This window comes from Thalassophryne amazonica, chromosome 17, assembly GCF_902500255.1.
Source record: "Thalassophryne amazonica chromosome 17, fThaAma1.1, whole genome shotgun sequence".
In the NCBI taxonomy this organism is placed as follows: domain Eukaryota; kingdom Metazoa; phylum Chordata; class Actinopteri; order Batrachoidiformes; family Batrachoididae; genus Thalassophryne; species Thalassophryne amazonica.
In genome coordinates, this window is record NC_047119.1 from 59,718,138 (window position 1) to 59,737,816 (window position 19,679).

The following is a 19,679-nucleotide window of genomic DNA, read 5'->3' on the forward strand; positions in this document are numbered from 1 at the left end:
ATTTAAAAGCAGGAAATTAGAGGTCATCCATGTCTTTATGTCTGTAAGACAATCTTGCAGTTTAGCTAATTGGTGTGTGTCCTCTGGCTTCATGGATAGATAAAGCTGGGTATCATCTGCGTAACAATTAAAAATTTAAGCAATGCTGTCTATCCTTAAACCTAGTTACAGCGCTTTCTAAAAGACTTCTACTGTAATGAAACTTATTCCCCACTGCTGGGTAGTCCATCAGAGTAAATGTAAATGTTATTAAGAAATGATCAGACAGAAGGGGGTTTTCAGGGAATACTGTTAAGTCTTCAATTTCCATACCATAAGTCAGAACAAGATCTAAGATATGATTAAAGTGGTGGGTGGACTCATTTACATTTTGAGCAAAGCCAATCGAGTCTAACAATAGATTAAATGCAGTGTTGAGACTGTCATTCTCAGCATCTGTGTGGATATTAAAATCGCCCACTATAATTATCTTATCTGAGCTAAGCACTAAGTCAGACAAAAGGTCCAAAAATTCACAGAGAAACTCACAGTAACAACCAGGTGGACGATAGATAACAACAAATAAAACTGGTTTTTGGGACTTCCAATTTGGATGGACAAGACTAAGAGTCAAGCTTTCAAATGAATTAAAGCTCTGTCTGGGTTTTTGATTAATTAATAAGAGTGGAAGATTGCTGCTCATCCTCCGCCTCGGCCCATGCTACGAGCGTTAGTGTGATTCGGGGGTGTTCACTCATTTAACATATTCATCCTGCTGTAACCAGGTTTCTGTAAGGCAGAATAAATCAATATGTTGATCAATTATTATATCATTTACTAACAGGGACTTAGAAGAGAGAGATCTAATGTTTAATAGACCACATTTAACTGTTTTAGTCTGTGGTGCAGTTGAAGGTGCTATATTATTTTTTCTTTTTGAATTTTTATGCTTAAATAGATTTTTACTGGTTATTGGTGGTCTGGGAGCAGGCACCGTCTCTACAGGGATGGGGTATTGGGGGGATGGCAGGGGGAGAGAAGCTGCAGAGAGGTGTGTAAGACTACAACTCTGCTAGAAGGTGTTACATAAAACACAATCTCCTCCCTGTGATTACCAGAGACAACCAAGGTTAAAGGCTGTGTCTGGTGTGTTATTTCTGGTAGTAGAGTGCCATCGAGTGCCCGCACCTTCAATGGTGAAGGAATGGCCACCAGAGGGAGCCCCACAGCCTTAGCCCACCTACTATCCAGTAGGTTCCTTTCCGATCCTGTGTCGATTAGTGCTGGAGCGGTAAGGGTTAAATCCCCACAGAGGGTTGTGACTGGGAGTCGTGTGGATTTGCGTGGGACACCCGTGTGGTTTGTATCGCTCACTCTTAGGTTGAGCTTTGTTGTTTAACCGCCTGAGGTCCCTTATTCTGCGCATGCTCATTCAAGCCGCAGTAAACACACACTCCACGTGCCAGTGTCCTTTGTTTTTCCTTTACTGTCACTTTCGCCCTGCTTGTTGCCATAGCAACGTCAGCAGGGGGAGCTGGTGTAACGCGGAGAGCCCTGGCTTTGGAGCGGGGAAAGGACGGCACTAACTCGGATCTGGAGGGGAGAGGGACAACGCGCACCCGGCCACGCCCTTCGTCTCGCTCCCGCTTGAATTCCACAAGCCGATTGTCGAAGCGTATAACCAGATCAATAAGCCCATCTAAATCCTGCAGCTGATCCTTAGCCACCAGATGCTCCTTTAGGGCCGGAGACAGCCTGTTTACAAAGGCGGCGCGGAGTGAGACTGCATTCCAACCGGACCTCGCTGCCACGATGTTGAAGTTGATTGCGTAATCAGCTGCACTCCGCTGTCCCTGTCTCATTGACAGCAGCATATTTGAAGCGGCCTCGCTTCTGTTGGGCTGATCGAGCACCAGTCGAAACTCCCTTATAAATCAAATCAAATTAAATCAATTTTATTTATATAGCGCCAAATCACAACAAACAGTTGCCCCAAGGCGCTTTATATTGTAAGGCAAAGCCATACAATAATTACGGAAAAACCCCAATGGTCAAAACGACCCCCTGTGAGCAAGCACTTGGCGACAGTGGGAAGGAAAAACTGCCTTTTAACAGGAAGAAACCTCCAGCAGAACCAGGCTCAGGGAGTATAAACTCTGTATAAGTAGAGAGGAACCGTGAATCTCATTCCCAGAGCGCCGTAGCCCAGGCGCGTGCTCTGCCCCGAAGTAAATTAATTACGTAAGCCACCCGGCTGTGCTCAGATGCGTACATAATGGGCCGTTGTGAAAAAACAAGCGCGCACTGCATCAGGAAGTCCACGCACGTTTCAACACAACCACCATACGGTTCCGGGGGACTTATGTAAGCTTCGGACGACGAGGGGGGGGGACCTCTGAACGACCACTGGATTAACTCTGTTTGGCGGCTGATCCACTGGAGGGGGTGCGGCTGCAGCCGCGCCTGGCGCTCCCGTGTCTACCTGCATGGTGAGAGCCTCCATCCAGCGGCTGAGGAGAGCGTCCTGCTCAGTTAATAAATCCAACCGAGCAGTGAGGTTAGACAGGATGTGCTGCAGCTCACCCAGCGATCCTCCTGGTTGATCCTGCGCACCTTGCACTTCCATTGATCAGTCAGTAGGTGGTAAACGCCCCTCGGAGTCCATGACGTGGCTGAGTTATCCTGTTGGGAAAGTGAATGCACGGACCCACGTTAGGGGGCATAAATGAGCGGTCAATAGGAATTCCAATAAATAACGATTTATTATGCAAAAGTGCAAACAGAAGACGAATATGCTGAGTCCAATTAATAACAAAATGGTGACACGTGGGCAAGCCCGAGGGTAGGAGACGCCTATCCAGAGAAGAGCTGGAACCCACGAAGTTCCACCGCCAGCCGGAGACCTGCAATACACCAGAGCCGCCAAGTCCTGGTCCCCCAGGTGGCCACCACTCGAGTCTGTCAGGCCGGTACTGCTGGCAGGAGCAAAAACAGGTTAAGGTGGGTGTGTGTACACCCAGCAAACAGTCAGCAACTCACAGTTATCCTCTTGGAGGAATAAATCCAGATACTCCCAGAGTGCAGAGGAAAAACTGGAGGACGTGCAGTCTCAAATGTTATACTCAGTAAGTCAGAAGTGAGGAGTGGAGATGCCAACTCCTCCAACTTCCACAAACTCGGCTACAAGCTGCAAGTATAAGTCACAACTGCAAAGACTTCAGTTACAATGAATGTGTGTACGGCACAAAATGGCTGAGTAGGTTTATCTGTGTGGTAAGCGGATAACTCGGCAGAGTAATGGTGTCCTTCCCAGGCTTTTATGGTGAAGATGATGATGATGGAAAACAGCCTAACGGTGCGCACCTGATAAAATCAAAAAGCCAGTGCGCCCTCCAGAGCCCAAAAGATGCCAGCATCTCAGGGCGCCATCTGGTGGTGGGCCGGCAGTACCTCCTCTTCAGCGGCCCACATAACAGTAATCACCTTTTACCATCTTACTAGTAAATGATGTAATGACATAATAACGCAAAGCTGTACAGCAAAATATCCAATTATCTTTGCGCCCATAAAAGTGGGGGCAGTGTTTTAAAAACATTTGATTCAGATGGTTACCCTCAAATTAAAGCTGAAAGTCTCACTTAAACCATGTCTTGAGTAATTTATTTCAAACCTGAGGTGTTGGTGCACAAAGCCACATGAAAATAGTGTTACTGTCCGTTATACATACTGTTCCCATCACAGCTTGGTGGATTTCAAAAATGAAATTAACCGGTTAATTCCTTACCATTACTTATCTATTCATGTGTTTTAATCATTGTAGGTCCTGGCATGTCTGAAGAAGTTATTATAATGACACACCTCTGTCGGTTTAGTCACAGACTTGACTCTGTGCACCACAATAAAAGTTGTGTATCACCGACTGTATATTACACAGAATCTTACCATAATTCTTTCCACAGAGAAATCGTCAGATTAATTCAGCGATGTTTTTACTGTTCAATTATTACAACTGGGATGACAGTAAACATGAGATAAATTATAAAAACGTTGCTCTGCCCTTGCATGGGTTACAGGGCATCAGAATTTTGAACAAACCAAAAATGGTGATGTAAAAAATGTTTTCTCCAAATTATCACAGATTCTTCGCAGGCATCTCGAGCCCTTCTTGATTTAGTTTCTGTGAGTCGGAAAGTGCACATCATAGAAGACAACATGTGAGGGGTTGATGACACACTTTTCCTTTTATATCTTTGGAGATGAACAGCACTTCTGGAAGTGGCCAAACAAACCCAGCAGCCTGCAGCCACAAGCCTCTGCAGCCGGGTTGACTCCAACCTGCCGTGCACACGTCAGTGGACTGAATAAGTTCTGAGGAGCTATGCAATCTGGATATATCCATTTATTTAATTTTTTTTTAAGTACCACAAAGGAAGTACGTATGGAGGAGCTACATGATCCAGTTTTATCCTCTTGTTTTATTTTTAATGAAGACCACAATGAAAGTAAATTTTATGTGCTGGCTTGGACATGTGTGCACAGTCAGCAGGCTGGATGCGTTCTGGCCGGTGGAAGAGGCACCGCACAATCCGGATTTATCCTCATTTTATTTTTATTGAGGACCACAATGTAAATAACGTCAATCCTTTACTGTGCTATGCTCTGCAATTTTATATACACTATTGTTTATTTTACATAGACAAATGTTATAGCCGAATAAATCAAATCAAAAGACACAGTCTAAAGCACTGCTGGACATCCCGGAGCCCAAGGAGAGGAGAATGGATCTAGTGGAGACAATAATAAGGAGACACACCTGCCTTTTCTGAGGGCTTACTGTGCTGGATATTACGGTGTGCCATATGATGGAGACTTGGCCGTTCCAGTGAGTCAAGGAGCGCGTCGGGCAGATCTTAGAGCCAGAGGAGAATAGGATTATATAAGCAGATGACTGCATACTGGACATTGTCTGGAAGAGAGGACAGTGTATCCAGCAGGGACAATGTTGACAAGATGCAGCTCCTGGACATCATTCTGCAACTCAGTGTGCTGTCTACACTTTTCTTCTTGTTTTTTTTTTTCTCCTTGAGTGGCAGTCACACACTATGTATGTAGACTACTCAAGATTATATTTTCGCTGCCAGTCCATGTGACATTTGGCCAACATTCGGACAGAAAACACTAAAGCCAGCTAATTAGTAATATGTGAGAGATAGGACCCTAAGTACAACCCCAATTCCAATTAAGTTGGGACATCGTGTAAAATGTAAATAAAAACAGATTTGCAAATCATCTTCAACCTATATTCAACTGAATACACCACAAAGACAACATATTTCATGTTCAAACTGAGAAAATTTATTGTGTTTGTGCAAATATTTGGTGCTGTAGTCTGATGAGTCTACATTTCATAATGTTTTTTAGAAATCACGGACGTCGTGTCCTCCAGACATAAGAGGAAACAGACCATTTAGATTGTTACCTGCACAAAGTTCAAAAACCAGCATCTGTGATGGTATGGGGGTGTGTTAGTGCCCATTTCATGGGCAACTTACACATCTGTGCTGGCACCATCAGTGCTGAAAGGTACATCCATGTTTTGGAGCAACACATGCTGCCATCCAAGCAACGTCTTTTTCAGGGACGTCCCTGCTTATTTCAGCAAGACAAAGCCAAGCCACATTCTACACGTGTTACAACAGCATGGGTTCATAGTAAAAGAGTGTGGATACTAGACTGGCCTACCTGCAGTTCAGACCTGTCACCCATTGAAAATGTGTGGCGCATTATGAAGCGCAAAATACGACAACGGAGACACCGGACTGTTGAACAACTGAAGTCGTAAATCAAGCAAGAATGGGAAAGAATTCCACCTACAAAGCTTCAACAATTAGTGTCCTCAGTTCCCAAACACTTATTGATTGTTGTTAGAAGGAAAGGTGATGTAACACAGTGGTAAACATACCACTGTCACAGCTTTTTTGAAACGTGTTGCAGGCATCCATTTCAAAATGAGCAAATATTTGTACAAAAACAATAAAGTTTATCAGTTTGAATATTAAATATTTTGTCTTTGTGGTGTATTCAATTGAATATAGGTTGAAGAGGATTTGCAAATCATTGTATTCTGTTTTTATTTACATTTTACCCAACATCCCAACTTCATTGGAATTGGGGTTGTAAAAACAATACTACATTTTAAGTGTGTGAGTCTTTCCGCTGCCACAATATTGTTTTGGGTTACCACAGTTGGTCTGGTATCAATCTGAATGTGGATTTGCTACAAGAGGTATGCCAGCTACACTTCAATTCTTGAAGCACAAGGGGTTTCAATCACAGGTGCCTTTGAACCGTGGACTTTCTTGCTGTGAGACAAGAGTGTTATCACTGTGCCACTATAATACAGGAAGATATCAAGATTAATTTTAGGGCCCTTTAAAGGAAAGAATCTGGGCCCCTCTGCTGTTGAGGCTTACATTTATGAAAAATCTTCATAAGTTCTCAATAAGGATAACTTAAGGTGCCTTGAAACTTGCATGAATTTGATCCCCACCCTGGCACCCAATCTGGCATGCCAGTGAGTAAACTCATGCATGGTAAATTGTTGTAAACTGTATGTGAACTGTGCGCGGCTGCGTGCCAGTGCACAGAGAACATTTTGACATGTTTAGAACTTCTGGCATGCATTAATTTTGTGAACTAGTTGGGAATATTGCACAACCTATTTGAAAACACTATGTCACTGCATTTCTGTGTAGGCTCTCAGTTGTCCAGGTGGTTTCCATAGTAGAGAAGCTTGAATCTTCAACTGGACTGGGTTGCTTGATGCGAGGATGTTTCGCGTCTAATCGCAGAAGCTTCCTCAGCTAAAATTCTTGCTCTGGTAGTCTGACTTCTGTCTTGACTCTTGTAGAGAAGAATAACAGAAGCCAGCAAAAGCTGGAGTTACAATGGGGTACTCAGGTCAAAGCAGTGTCAGTCTTTTGTTCATGGTAATGAGTCGTTCACGTTGTCAAGGGAGAGTCATCAGGAGGTTGTTAGGAGGGACAGCTGCTCTGTCATTAGGAGGGTGCTAACTAGAGCACAATAGGTGCTAATTAGAGCAATTATTAGTCACTAGCCAATAGCAATCTGCCTCTCTGTAGGAGGGGTCTGGTTAGGTTTAAACTTCAGCTTTTTCTCTTAATTTTTCTGGGATTCTGGGAGCGATAACAGATGGTTTCTTCAGCCAGTTCTGAAAGCAAATGCATCATCGACTATGAAATGAATATTTTATAGAGCGTGGCGTCATATGAGACAAAGCACACCATCCAGCGGGACAAAGCAGGTCGCATTGGCATGACGAATTGCACAGCAATGCAGGGATCAATTTTGTGTCAAGGTGCCTTTAGATATTACATCACTCTGTGTATTGTTTGTATTGACTGGGCATTGGGTATGTTGTCAGCAAGTAAAGGTTGACTGACCTTCACTTTGTACCTGTCAAAGTGTCAAACTTGCAGAGAGATTTACTTTTGTAAGCAGTGACATTCATGTCCCTGGTTAATTTGAGATGAAGAGATACCTGGGAAAAGCTTGTGGAAGCATAAAGTCCCTGAACTGAGATGTTTGGGGATGCTGATGTCTTTGTAGTAGACCAAAGGTCCAAGTCTTTAGAAAATCCTTCAGTATTGCTGTAATGACTTTGTGTCAAACCAACAGTGAGTAGTATGCCTTAGGTGAGACATGTTCATGGTTCCGTGATGTGTTACACTGTATCCAACCTGACTTGATCTGCACACTACAGTCTTCGAAAATGTTAAAAGCAGTGTTGAGGCTGGGAGTAATGGTCAAGATATGCCACTTTTTCAAAATTAACATGTTATTGAGGTTTATTGCATACGTTGTACCTTCAAAGACACAAGACACAACATATATTTCTGAACAAATGGTTTAGAGAAGCAAGACTGCTCAAAGTCAATTTGTTCTATAATTTCAAGTTTGTGTGTGTATGTTTGAGATAAGTAGCAACCTCATCAGTTCTACCATTGTTCCTCAGCATTACTCTGCGCCTGAAGATATCCTGCCCACCCTCGCCTACACACTCCCAGATGAGCTTTGCACCAGGGGACGCTTCATCACACCTGTTGCCTCGCCCACCTGTACCTCAAGTCAACATCCAGGTGGAGTCCGACTGCAAGGAGTCCATTGACTTGCCTAAACACCACAGCCTTTATCTCCGTAATGATCTGACACCTAAAGCAGAATTTTCTCATAAAGTACACACCCACTTTAGTGACTCTTGTGCTGAGACTATTCTGTAGACAACCAGAAGTTGCATATTGCTGCATATTACTTATCTCCGTATGTCACTATAACTTTGTTTAGAGGTTGGACCACAGCCCGCAAAAAATTTCTTTGCAAACAAAAGTTGCCTTTCACATTAAGTAATTGTATTTTACCACCGCCAAACAGTCAAGACTGTTCGCCAAACAGTCTAGACAATCTTCACTCTTAGACCTTGTCTTTCAAATTCACAGAACACAGTAACACAAAAAGAAAAATAAATTGTGATTATAAGTAAATTAACCTGAATTTGTACCCGTTAGGTGTCCATTTTAAAAGATTATTTCCTCTTTGTCATTTATTTCTTGTACATCTAAACAATGCTAGGAAAAATGTTAATTTACATAATGACTGATACTGTATGCATATAAAGTCCTCAAATGTAATAAAACCACATTTAAAGTCTGTTTGCATCAATTTTTCATTCTTTTCTCACAAATTCTCCTCAGCACAGCATTTTCTTCTCAATTGATGCAAAATGTACATGTAGAAATTTTTCAGCAGTAAATGAGGAAGAATTGTGACATTTTCATTACTTCAAATGGGAAATCTAGAATTTTTCACCCTGGTCTCTATTTTAGATGTTTTTGGATTTGTTACTTTAAAACACATTTTCACAGGCTAAACAGGTATACAATGTATGGGGAAAACAGGTACTCAATGTAAACAATTTTTAGTAGGCAAGAACCTCACTTTTTGACTACAACAAACTGTCCTTTAACATTAACCGTGTGTTTCTTAACAAACATGGCACTGTCAGACATCTCACTGAAATGTAATCTGTGGACTTCAGCAGTACAAAATATACCACACCAACAGTGATGCCGGTAACGCGTTACTAAGTAACCTGACCACGTTACTCTAATCTGACCACTTTTTTTAGTAACGAGTAATCTAACGTGTTAATCTTTCCAAATCAGTAATCAGATTAAAGTTACTTCTCCATGTCACTGTGCGTTACTGTTATTTTTCATTGTGGGTCGATAGCAGCATTAAACTTGGTCTGTGGGCAGGAGGTCGGGGTTCGACTGAACTGCCCACTTTCAGTGAGCTGTGAGCTTTTCACCCGCGTTTTTTTGCAGCTGCTCGACTCGTCGTCACCTCTTAAAGCACGGTGATCAGCACACCTGCACTGAGCTTTACAAAGACATTTTTATACTTTTTTTCCTCCTTTATTTAGAGCTGAGCGGAGCCGCTCCGTATCTGCACGTTAAAACAGTTGATCCTCCGCGACGCGTCAACAACTAACACTATTTTCCACTCAAATGCACCTAAACTCTCTTTCTGAGGACCACATGTGAAAACACAATAAAACTTTCTTACCTGTAAATCTGGTCACGTTTTCTGCATAATGATAAATGTTATCCATTCTTTGTGCTCAAACGCCAAAGCAGGGGCGAATCCAGATGGAATGGGGGCGTGGGGGAGGGATGTGCCCCCCTCACAACACCCCTAGATTAAAGGTCCAGTTTTGAAGCCTTTTTTTACTACAACCACTAATACTACTTAAAATAATATTAATTTCGACAAGTAAAATATTTAGAGAGAATTTAAATGTTAGAAAAATGCTAGAATGAATTTAATAGTTACATTTATAAACAATGTAGGTTCGAAATTGCAAGTTTTACTGTTACAGTGCTGTCAACAGTTAAATATGAGGTCAAGAAAGAGGTCTTTATTTTACTTTTTATAAAACAAGTATTTATTTTCATTGAAGTCAAGAAAGGGTGATTATAAAGTGAGTTTTGGCAAAACAGGTATCATTGTCATGTTGAGGTGGCAGAGGGTTGTTGTCGGCAGCTGGGAAAAGTAACTAAAAAAGTAACTAGTAATCTAACTTAGTTACTTTTACAATTGAGTAATCAGTAAAGTAACTAAGTTACTTTTTCAAGGAGTAATCAGTAATTGGATTACTTTTTCAAAGTGTTACTGTCCGTCACTAACTTTACTTATGTCTGAGTACCTGTGTTGCCACAGTTACTTGGAAAAAGTAACTTACTTTACTGATTACTTACTTTACTGATGACTCAATTTTAAAAGTAACTAAATTAGATTACTAGTTACTTTATTTGTTACTTTCAGCAGCTGAAGACAACACCCCCCACCCGCCACCTCAGCATGAAAATGATAACCAGTTTTGCCAGTACTCACTTTATAGTCATCCTTTCTTGACTTCAATGAACATAAATACTTGTTTTATAAAAATAAAACAGACTTCTTTCTTGACCTCATATTTAAATGTTGACAGCACTATAACAGTAAAACTTACAATTTCTAATCTACATTGTTTATAAATGTAACATTTTAATTGTTAAAATTATAATTATTATAGTATAGTAGTTGTAGTAGTAGTAGTAGTATTAAATAGTCTTCAAAAGTGGACCATTGATCTAGGGGTGTAGAGAGGGAAGCACCCCCCCTCCCCCATTCACCCGTGGTTTTCCATCTGAGCAGGAAGAATTGACATCGTGTATTTATGGAAAAAGCATGCAGCCGATCTGGTCTGTGTAAGCCTGATCTCGTTAGATCTCAGAAGCTAAGCAGTGTGGAGCCTGGTTAGTACTTGGATGGGAGACCTCTTTGGAACACCAGCGGCTGTAGCTGTTTCTCCAGGTTATGCTGGAGTTGAGTCAGGAAGGGCATCCAGCATAAAACTTGTGCCAAATACCAATGCGGATTTGGCTGTATCCACTGTGGCGACCCCGAACAAAACAAAAACGGGTGCAGCCGAATGGAAAGCAACAACATTTATGGAAAAAGCACAACTAGATTGAGAGATAGGGAATTTGTTTTACGTTTTTCAGTATTTTTGCACGTCATGTCATCCTCAGAAAGAGATTTTAGGTGCATTTGGGTGAAAAAAACAAGCGTTGTTAATGCGCGCAGATCAGCTGTTTTTAGGGAGGAAGCACACGGAGCGGCACAGAGTTTGAAAGAAAAAAAATGTAAGAATGTCTTAAAGCTCAGTGCAGGTGCCGTCACCGCGCTTTGACAGACAACTGTTCTCAACTCTGAGCTGCACTGTAGAAAACAAATGAAAAGCTCGCAGCATCAAATGCTTCGTGGGCAAAGTGGGCAGTTCCATTGAGCCGTGACCTCCGCCTGCTCACGAGCTGCATTGAGAGGTTGATGTCGCGCTGCTGTAAAGGGGTATCGGGTGGCTAGTATCGGAGCAGTTTTATGATGACAAGTACACACATACGGGATCAGGCCGATACCCAATCCTGGTATGACTACTGATAGGGAGGTACCACTGAATGAACACTGAGTTTTTGGCAAAGGTGGCATGACTGAACCAGGGCTCATAAGCAGGTGGTTTGATTGATGAGAAGTGAGGAAATTAGTTCCGTGATGCAATGCCTGGAGGCAACAAAGGGAGGGGAAGGTGAGCAGAGCAAAACCACAAGGTCATGTCTTCAGAGCTGCGTCAGTCAGAGCTGCGTGTCGTCAGAGCGAGCTGCAAAAAGTTTGTACCTGAGTTTTCAGAGGTGGTGTTTGTAGTTGCCATCTGCCACGCCGGTGTTTGCCAACCCGGACAGTGGGAATACCACCTCAACCGGCAACTTAGCCCCGCGACTGGACAGCAACAACGTCCGAGGCCCGCCCAACGTGGTGAATTCACTGAGGCCGCGCACTGCGTCATTAAAGCCGCGCGTCACGAGTGCCGCTTCCCCGAGGCCTCGTGCAGCCACCACGGATCCATCAGCGCGGAAACACCGAGGCTGCGCGGCACCAGCGCAGTGCAGATCCATCCTGGTGACAAACAACGCAGGCTGTTAACATCGGCGATCGACAAGCTGCTCATAAGCCGACCATGGGGCCTAAGAAGGTTCTGACAGCGGAGGAAGGTGACGATATTAAAAAATCTCTGGACTTTCTATCAGAGGAGATTTCTGTTGTGAAGCAGCAACAGAAATCAATCATGGATCTGGTGGAGGAGGTGAAGGCATTACGGCTCCAGAATGCTGAGAAAGACCGGCATCTGGTGCAGCTGGAAAATAGAGTGGCTGAATTGGAGCAGTACACCAGAATTAACGACGTCATCATCACAGGTCTTCACATCAAACCACGGTCCTACGCACGGGCGGTAACAGATGAGAGCAGAGGGGAGCCCAGTGAACAGGAGGTCAGCTCTGTGGAAAAACAGGTTGCTGATTTCCTCCTATCTAAAGGTATAGAAATGGATTTAAATAACATTGAAGCGTGCCACCCTCTGCCCCGGAGAAATGACGGTGATAAACGAACCGTCATCATGAGATTCATCAACAGAAAACACAAAACAGCACTGTTAAACAAGGAAGAAAACTGAAAGGGACAAACGTATTCATCAATGAACATCTCACCAAACGGAATGCTGACATCGCCAGGAAAGCACGCTTCTTAAAGAAACAGGGAAAAATCCAGCACACATGGACTTCAAACTGTAAAATATTCATCAAACTGAACGGATCACCAGAACAAGCAAAAGTCATGGCAATAAGGAACATCGAGGAGCTGGACAAATATGAACAATAGGTATGAGGACTCAAACACATCACAGCACCATGATGCAGACTGGAGCAACCCACTCATCCACATCATCTACACCCGTAGACAAGAGAGACATAATGACTAAGGATAATGATCTGTTTATTTCTGCCCAGGAGCTCTGTCTAGATACATTTAATTATAATAACTCTGCTAACCACCCCTTCGAATCTGAAAATGATCCTGATACCTTTTTCAGTGAGAATATTGTGAGACAGTGCAAATATTTTACAGAAGAACAATTCAAAAATTATAAAATCAATGATGAAAATTTTTCAATTATACATTTCAACAGCAGAAGTCTTTCTCGTAATCTGTCCACTATTAATGATTGTTTGAAAACATCCAAAAAACGTTTTTCAGTTATTGCAATTTCAGAAACATGGTTAAATGAGGATAATAAAGATCTGGTATATCTTGATGGTTATGAATTGTTCCTGGTTAATAGGCAGACGAGAAGGGGCGGAGGCGTTGCATTGTTTGTAAGGTCAGATTATAACTGTAAACTCATTAACAACATGTCATTTACAGTGGACAACATCATGGAATGTGTTACCATAGAAATGACATCTATAAACTCCAAAAACATAGTTGTTAGTTGCATTTACAGAGCTCCTGGGACAAATATTGACACCTTTGAAGACATTATCTTAGGAATGTACAACAAAATCAACAGAAATAAGCATTTATTTGTCTGTGGAGATTTCAATATAGATTTTTTAAACCCTCACAATCATCCACAAATTACCTCATTTATAAACACCTTGTACTGTTTAGGACTGTTTCCAACCATCATTCATCCTAGCAGAATAACTATGGACTGACTCAACAACTCTCATTGACAATATTTTAACTAACGTTATATCCGGTAATCTTAGTGGGGGACTACTGGTCAATGATATCAGTGATCACTTGCCAGTTTTCTCAGTCTTTGAATTGGAGGGTTGTTGTAAGTATCGAAGCAATATCAAATTCATGAGTAGAAAAGTAACACCTGAAACAATTGATAATTTAAGGGAGGATTTATCAAGTCAGAATTGGTCAGATGTTTTTGTTGATGATGTTGACAGGTCATATGATGCGTTCATTTCCATTTTTTCCAGTTTGTATAATAAACACTGTCCATTTGTTGACAAAATATATAGAAATCAATATAGCAACAAACCATGGATAACTAAGGGGCTTCAGAGGGCATGTAAAAAGAAAAACGTACTATATAAACAATTCATAAAACTACAAACTAAGGAAGCTGAAAGTAAGTATAAAACATATAAGAATAAGTTAATCAATATCATGAGACTCAGTAAAAAAACATATTATAATGAGTTACTTGTCAAAAATAGAAATAACATCAAAAACACATGGAACATATTAAATGAAATAGTAAAAAAGAATAGAGTAACTAGAGATTATCCTTCATTTTTTCAGAGTAACAACTACATCACGATTGATAACGACGAGTCTATTGCTGAACACTTTAATGAATACTTCGTTAATGTGGGTAAAAATCTTGCCAGTAAGATTGACTCATCAACTAATAACTTCTGGGTAAATAATTCAACGTTTAACAAATCTGTTTCAATGTTCATTGGTGGTACTCATGAAAGGGAAATACTTGATCTGGTTCATGGTTCAAAAAGTAAGAAATCGACTGATTTTAATAATTTGGATATGGCTTTATTAAAAAAAGTTATTGATTGTATAGTAAAACCGTTCAATTATATTTGCAATATGTCACTAAGTACTGGTAAATTTCCTTCTCAAATGAAAATAGCCAAAGTAATTCCTCTGTTTAAAACTGGTGACAAACACACATTTTCTAATTATAGACCTATATCACTCCTGCCACAATTTTCCAAAATTTTGGAAAAAATATTTGCTAAAAGATTAAATGATTATTTACTGAAGCATAACATCATTTGTGAAGAACAATATGGATTCAGAAGGTCTCGAACTACGTCACATGCTTTGATGGACTTTGTGGAAAGTATAGCAACTGCAATTGATAATAAACAATACACAATAGGTGTTTTTTTTTATTTATAGAAAGCGTTTGACACAATTAACCATGGAATACTATTAAGTAAACTGCAGAAATATGGAATCAGAGGTCTGGCATATGAATGGATAGCTAGTTATTTACAAGGCAGATTTCAGTATGTTCAATTCAATAATACAAATTCTGAACTCAGGGATGTCACATGTGGGGTGCCGCAGGGCTCAGTGCTGGGTCCTTTGTTGTTTATAATTTATATAAATGATATAAGTTGGGTGTCGAGTTCACTGAGATGTGTCCTTTTTGCGGATGATACAACTGTGTTCTGTAGCGGTGAAAATCTTGAACAGCTTCTGGACATAGTGGAGAAAGAACTGGAAAAATTTAAGGTTTGGTTTGACGCTAATTAAGTTGTCACTCAACCTTGGGAAAACTAAATGTATTATATTTGGAAATAAACAGGCACCCAAATGTAAAAATTTAACTATAAACAATAAAGAAATTGAGTTAGTAACAGAGAATAAATTTTTAGGTGTTATAATTGATAATAAACTTAGCTGGAAACCACATATAAATTATGTGAAATCAAAATTGTCAAAAACTATAGCCATTTTGTATAAAGCCAAAGACCTACTGCCGCAAGAAGGGTTACTTACTTTATATCATTCTCTGATGGTACCATATATGACATATTGTGTTGAGTCATGGGGAAACACTTACAAATCAAATACCAATCCAATATTCCTTTTGCAAAAATGAGCCATACGAATCATCTGCAATAAACAATATCGTGAACCAACTCATTCTCTATTTGTGTCTTTAAATTTATTAAAATTCATTGATTTGGTCGATTACATTACAATTCAAACTTTATTTCGAGCGAAAAACCAAGCCTTACCGAGACATGTCCAGAGTCTGTTCCGATTGAGGGAATCCAGATATAGTTTAAGAGGTTGTGCAATTTTTATGAAACCACCAGTAAGAACAAATGTAAAGGGTTTTTGTGTGTCTGTGGTTGGGGTGAGGAAATGGAACAAATGTTCAACAGAGGTTAGAATGAGTAGTACCTTAGTGAGATTTAAGAAACTACTCAAAAAGAACATTATGTCTAAGTATCATAAAGAAGCAAATATAATTTGATTTATATGGAATGTTCAATTTATAAGTGGGACTTATTGTATATTTGAATGTGTGGGTATGTATATGCATATGTAGATATATAGATATGGGTAGGTGTATATGTATATGTATAAAAGTGACTGTGTATATGTATGTATATATTTATGTTTGTAAAGTATATACGTATGTATATAGGTATATGTGGCACAGCCCAAGCAGAGGGTCACCCCCAAGAGCCTGGTCTACTTGAGGTTTCTTCCTTATAGGGAGTTTTTCCTCACCACAGTTGCCTAGTGCTTGCTCTGGGGGTTGGTAAGGTTAGTCCTTACTGGCGTAAAGTGCCTTGATTCGACTTTCTTATGATCTAGTACTATATAAATATAATTATAAGTGAATAGTATATTGATGTGTATGTCTGTGTGTCGACATGTAGTAGTGAATTTATATTTATGTAAATATGACTGATTAGAATTGTTGGACTTGTACTAGCAGGGGTGGGCGCTAAAAAGCTTTGCTTCAGCCCACACCCTTTCGGACTCACTAGTTTTGTCTGTGTTTGTTTGTGGAATTGTTCATTTTTTTCTATTTGAATATTTTGTGTGCCGAATTAAAAAAACTTTGTCACTTTGTCACATGTGATTTCTTAGTTTTTTATTTTTAATACATTTGCAAACATTAAAAAAAACACTTTTTTCATGTTGTCATTATGGGGCGTTATGAATAGAATTTTGAGGGGAAAAATTATGTGCTCCATTTCAGTATAAGGCTGTAAGATAACAAAATGTGGAAAATGGGGATGCATTGAATACAAAACCTTTTTCGTAAACATGTTTATTTCTACTTTAAAATTGGACATTTTAACACTGAATTGAACGGGAACCTGCTCGCTTTTGGAACCAGCCTCAAGCAGCCTCAACTGCAACTTTTTCTTCTTCCGTGTGGGCTTCATCTGAGACCATCAACGCTTATCTCTTGGTATTTAAACCCCTGGTTGCAGCTGCACAATGCTGCCTGACTTGGCTATTTTGAATTTCATTTTGCAGCCTGAAGGCAGTTTGTGAACAGTCTTTGCACTGGAAATCATCAGCTGTATGTGGCAGCAGAGATTCACAGTCACGCAATAGCAGCATCGCCACAAAACAGATTACCTCCGAGAACTTAACATGACTGATTAAAACAGAGAAATGCATGCCATGTTACAACATGTGTAGTGTAACTGCTGTAGGAATGTGAGTCTTGGTGAGATGAGACCACACTGAAGCAGTTCAAGTATGTTCAAAACTTAAGATGTGACTGGTGTTGGTCTGTTACTGTTAGTTATTATGAGCAGAGATGCACATTAAGGGCACAGATACACGCAAATTTGCACCCAAGCAAATCCAGAACAGCCAAAAAAAACAAAAAAAAAAAAAACATACAGTTGTGGCCTAAAATTTACATACACTCATGAGCATGAATATCATGGTAATTTTGGGATTTTAATGATGTCCTTGAACTATTCTTCTGCCTGGGTGGAATGACTATACAGCATACATCATTAATGACTTTAAAAAACAAGAATTTGGTGCACAGGTTTGAATTTATATTGGATCTGTGGACTATTGTTGTATTACATGCCGTACGTCTGAGGATTTGACTGTTTTTCTGTTTGTCTTATAAGTCTTAGGTTGGGCATGGCTGACCTGTTTGCCACTTGCACCTGCAATCAATTATCTACTCCAGTGCATTTTAAAAGTCTGCCTCATTCATCCACTCATTGCTAGTTTGTTGACGCGCCGCCTGTGCCGGCTCCACCCAGCCTCGTCCCCTCTACCCCCATGCCTGTTATACACTTAGGACTTTTTGGACATATTCCTAGATTTTGGACTCTGATTCTTCTCTTTTTCTAAATAAAATCACTTATTTCACCTAGTCAATGTGTGGCTGTCTGCAATTTAGGGTCTAGTTATTCCATCTGTATAACAATATGAAGGTCACTTATCACATTTAGGATTGTAGCGTGTTATGTGCGTTCATCGACATGGACGTACGTGGAGGATTTGTACACTTCATCACATAAATGGTAATTGGACTGCATGGTCTCAAGCCCAGGGCTTAATCACAAGACCATCACCTCCCCAGTCAGCTTGGGACTCTGGCAAGGATGGTCGCATTCCTCCCCTCTCCTCTCCTTTTTCTGTTCTATATCTCCAACCTTCAAAGTCCCAGCTTCACCAAACTGTGAATTCTTCAAATTAAGATTTGGATTAACCATGGAATTGATCAGCTGGTCTCTCAAGGCTATTGACACCATATTTTGGACAAGGAAATCAGGGTTGTGGGACCCTGCATGCCCTGATGGAACCTACCCTGTGGGCTATGCTTTCTACACCTGAGAGAGATGGGGTATGACATGCTTGGCTCCACTCTCTGTGGAAGACGTTGAGGATTTATTTGTATTCGCTTTATGGTGGGAGGTTTGGTGATGATTGGTTTGTGCGCTGCCCTGACCCACAGGAATATTAGCAAGATGGCTGCTTACAGAATCTCGTCCCCTCATCAGTCTGTCATGATTAATGAGTTGGGCAATGCTGTTTAATCTCAGACTATGTGAACTCTTGAACTCAAACGCAAAATGGATACTAGGGTTGAGCCGGATGCTCGTTTCAGATGAGTATCCGGTACAGATAAAGCATTTTTGCCGAGCACGGGCATGATCCGAATAAAACTCATCAATATCTGTACTCATGCTGAAGGAAAATCCTGATTGGCTAACTGACTGTCTTCATGCTCAGTGATTGGCCAGTCACACACAGCGCCCGCCTCTCCAGACACAGACACGTCTGTCTGCAGGTTCTCACGCACACACACAGACACACAGGATCTCTCTGTCTGTGTTTGGCTTGACTCCAGCTCACATTGCTGTGCTTCTTAATTTTTCTTCAATTCACCTCTTTTTTGGTTTGTATAGTATTTTTAACATTACTTGGTGAACTTGTTTCATAACGTACGCGGTGTTGGGGAAAGTGAATGCACAGACCCATGCCAAGGGGTGTAAATGAACAGTCAATAGATTTCCCAAATAAATATAATTTATTTTGCAAAAGTGCACAAATAACCAAATATGCTTTAGACTGTCAATCCAAAAACGGTGACGCGTGGGCAGGCCCGAGGGTAGGAGACGCCTATCCAGAGAAGAGACCCACGAAGTTCCACCGCCAATGGAGACTTGCAACACACAGGAGCCGCCAAGTCCTGAATCCCCAGGTGGATACTGCTCCAGCTGTCAGATCCGGTACTGCTGGCAGGAGCAAACACAGGTTAATGGTGGGTGTGTGTACACCCAGCAAACAGTCAGCAAAAACACAGTTCCGTCCTGAGGGTAAATCCTCCACTCCCAGAGAGCAGGAAAACTGAGCACGTGCAGTGCCTAATGTAATACTTAGGAAATTGAGGAGTGGAAACGCCAGCTCCTCCAAACTTCCACAAAACCAGCTCCAAGCTGCAAGTATACACAAGGTTACGACTGCAAAGAGTTCAGAAGCAAAAATAACGGCTGAGAAGTTTACCTGTAAGATAAGCTGATAACTCTGCAGAGTTATGGTGTCTCTCCCAGGCTTTTATGGAATGGTGTGATGAGGTGATGGATGACAGCTGACAGCTCAGGTGCCCCTGGTGATCCGACCAGGCCACTGCGCCCTCTGGTGCCTGAAACCCACCAACAGGCAGGGCGCCCTCTGGTGGTGGGCCAGCAGTA

At 41.1% G+C, this 19,679-nt stretch overlaps 1 protein-coding gene across 1 annotated transcript in view; it reads left to right on the plus strand.

Annotated features, from left to right (window-relative positions):
- Nucleotides 1–8,708, plus strand: part of slc4a5b (solute carrier family 4 member 5b) — a 123,437-nt gene extending 114,729 nt beyond the window's left edge. Inside the window, exon 25 of the mRNA XM_034192414.1 lies at nt 8,015–8,708. Coding sequence (XP_034048305.1) covers nt 8,015–8,031 — 17 coding nt within the window. The 3' untranslated portion in view covers nt 8,032–8,708. The remainder of the gene's footprint in view (nt 1–8,014) is intronic.
- The last annotated feature ends 10,971 nt before the right edge of the window (nt 8,709–19,679 follow it).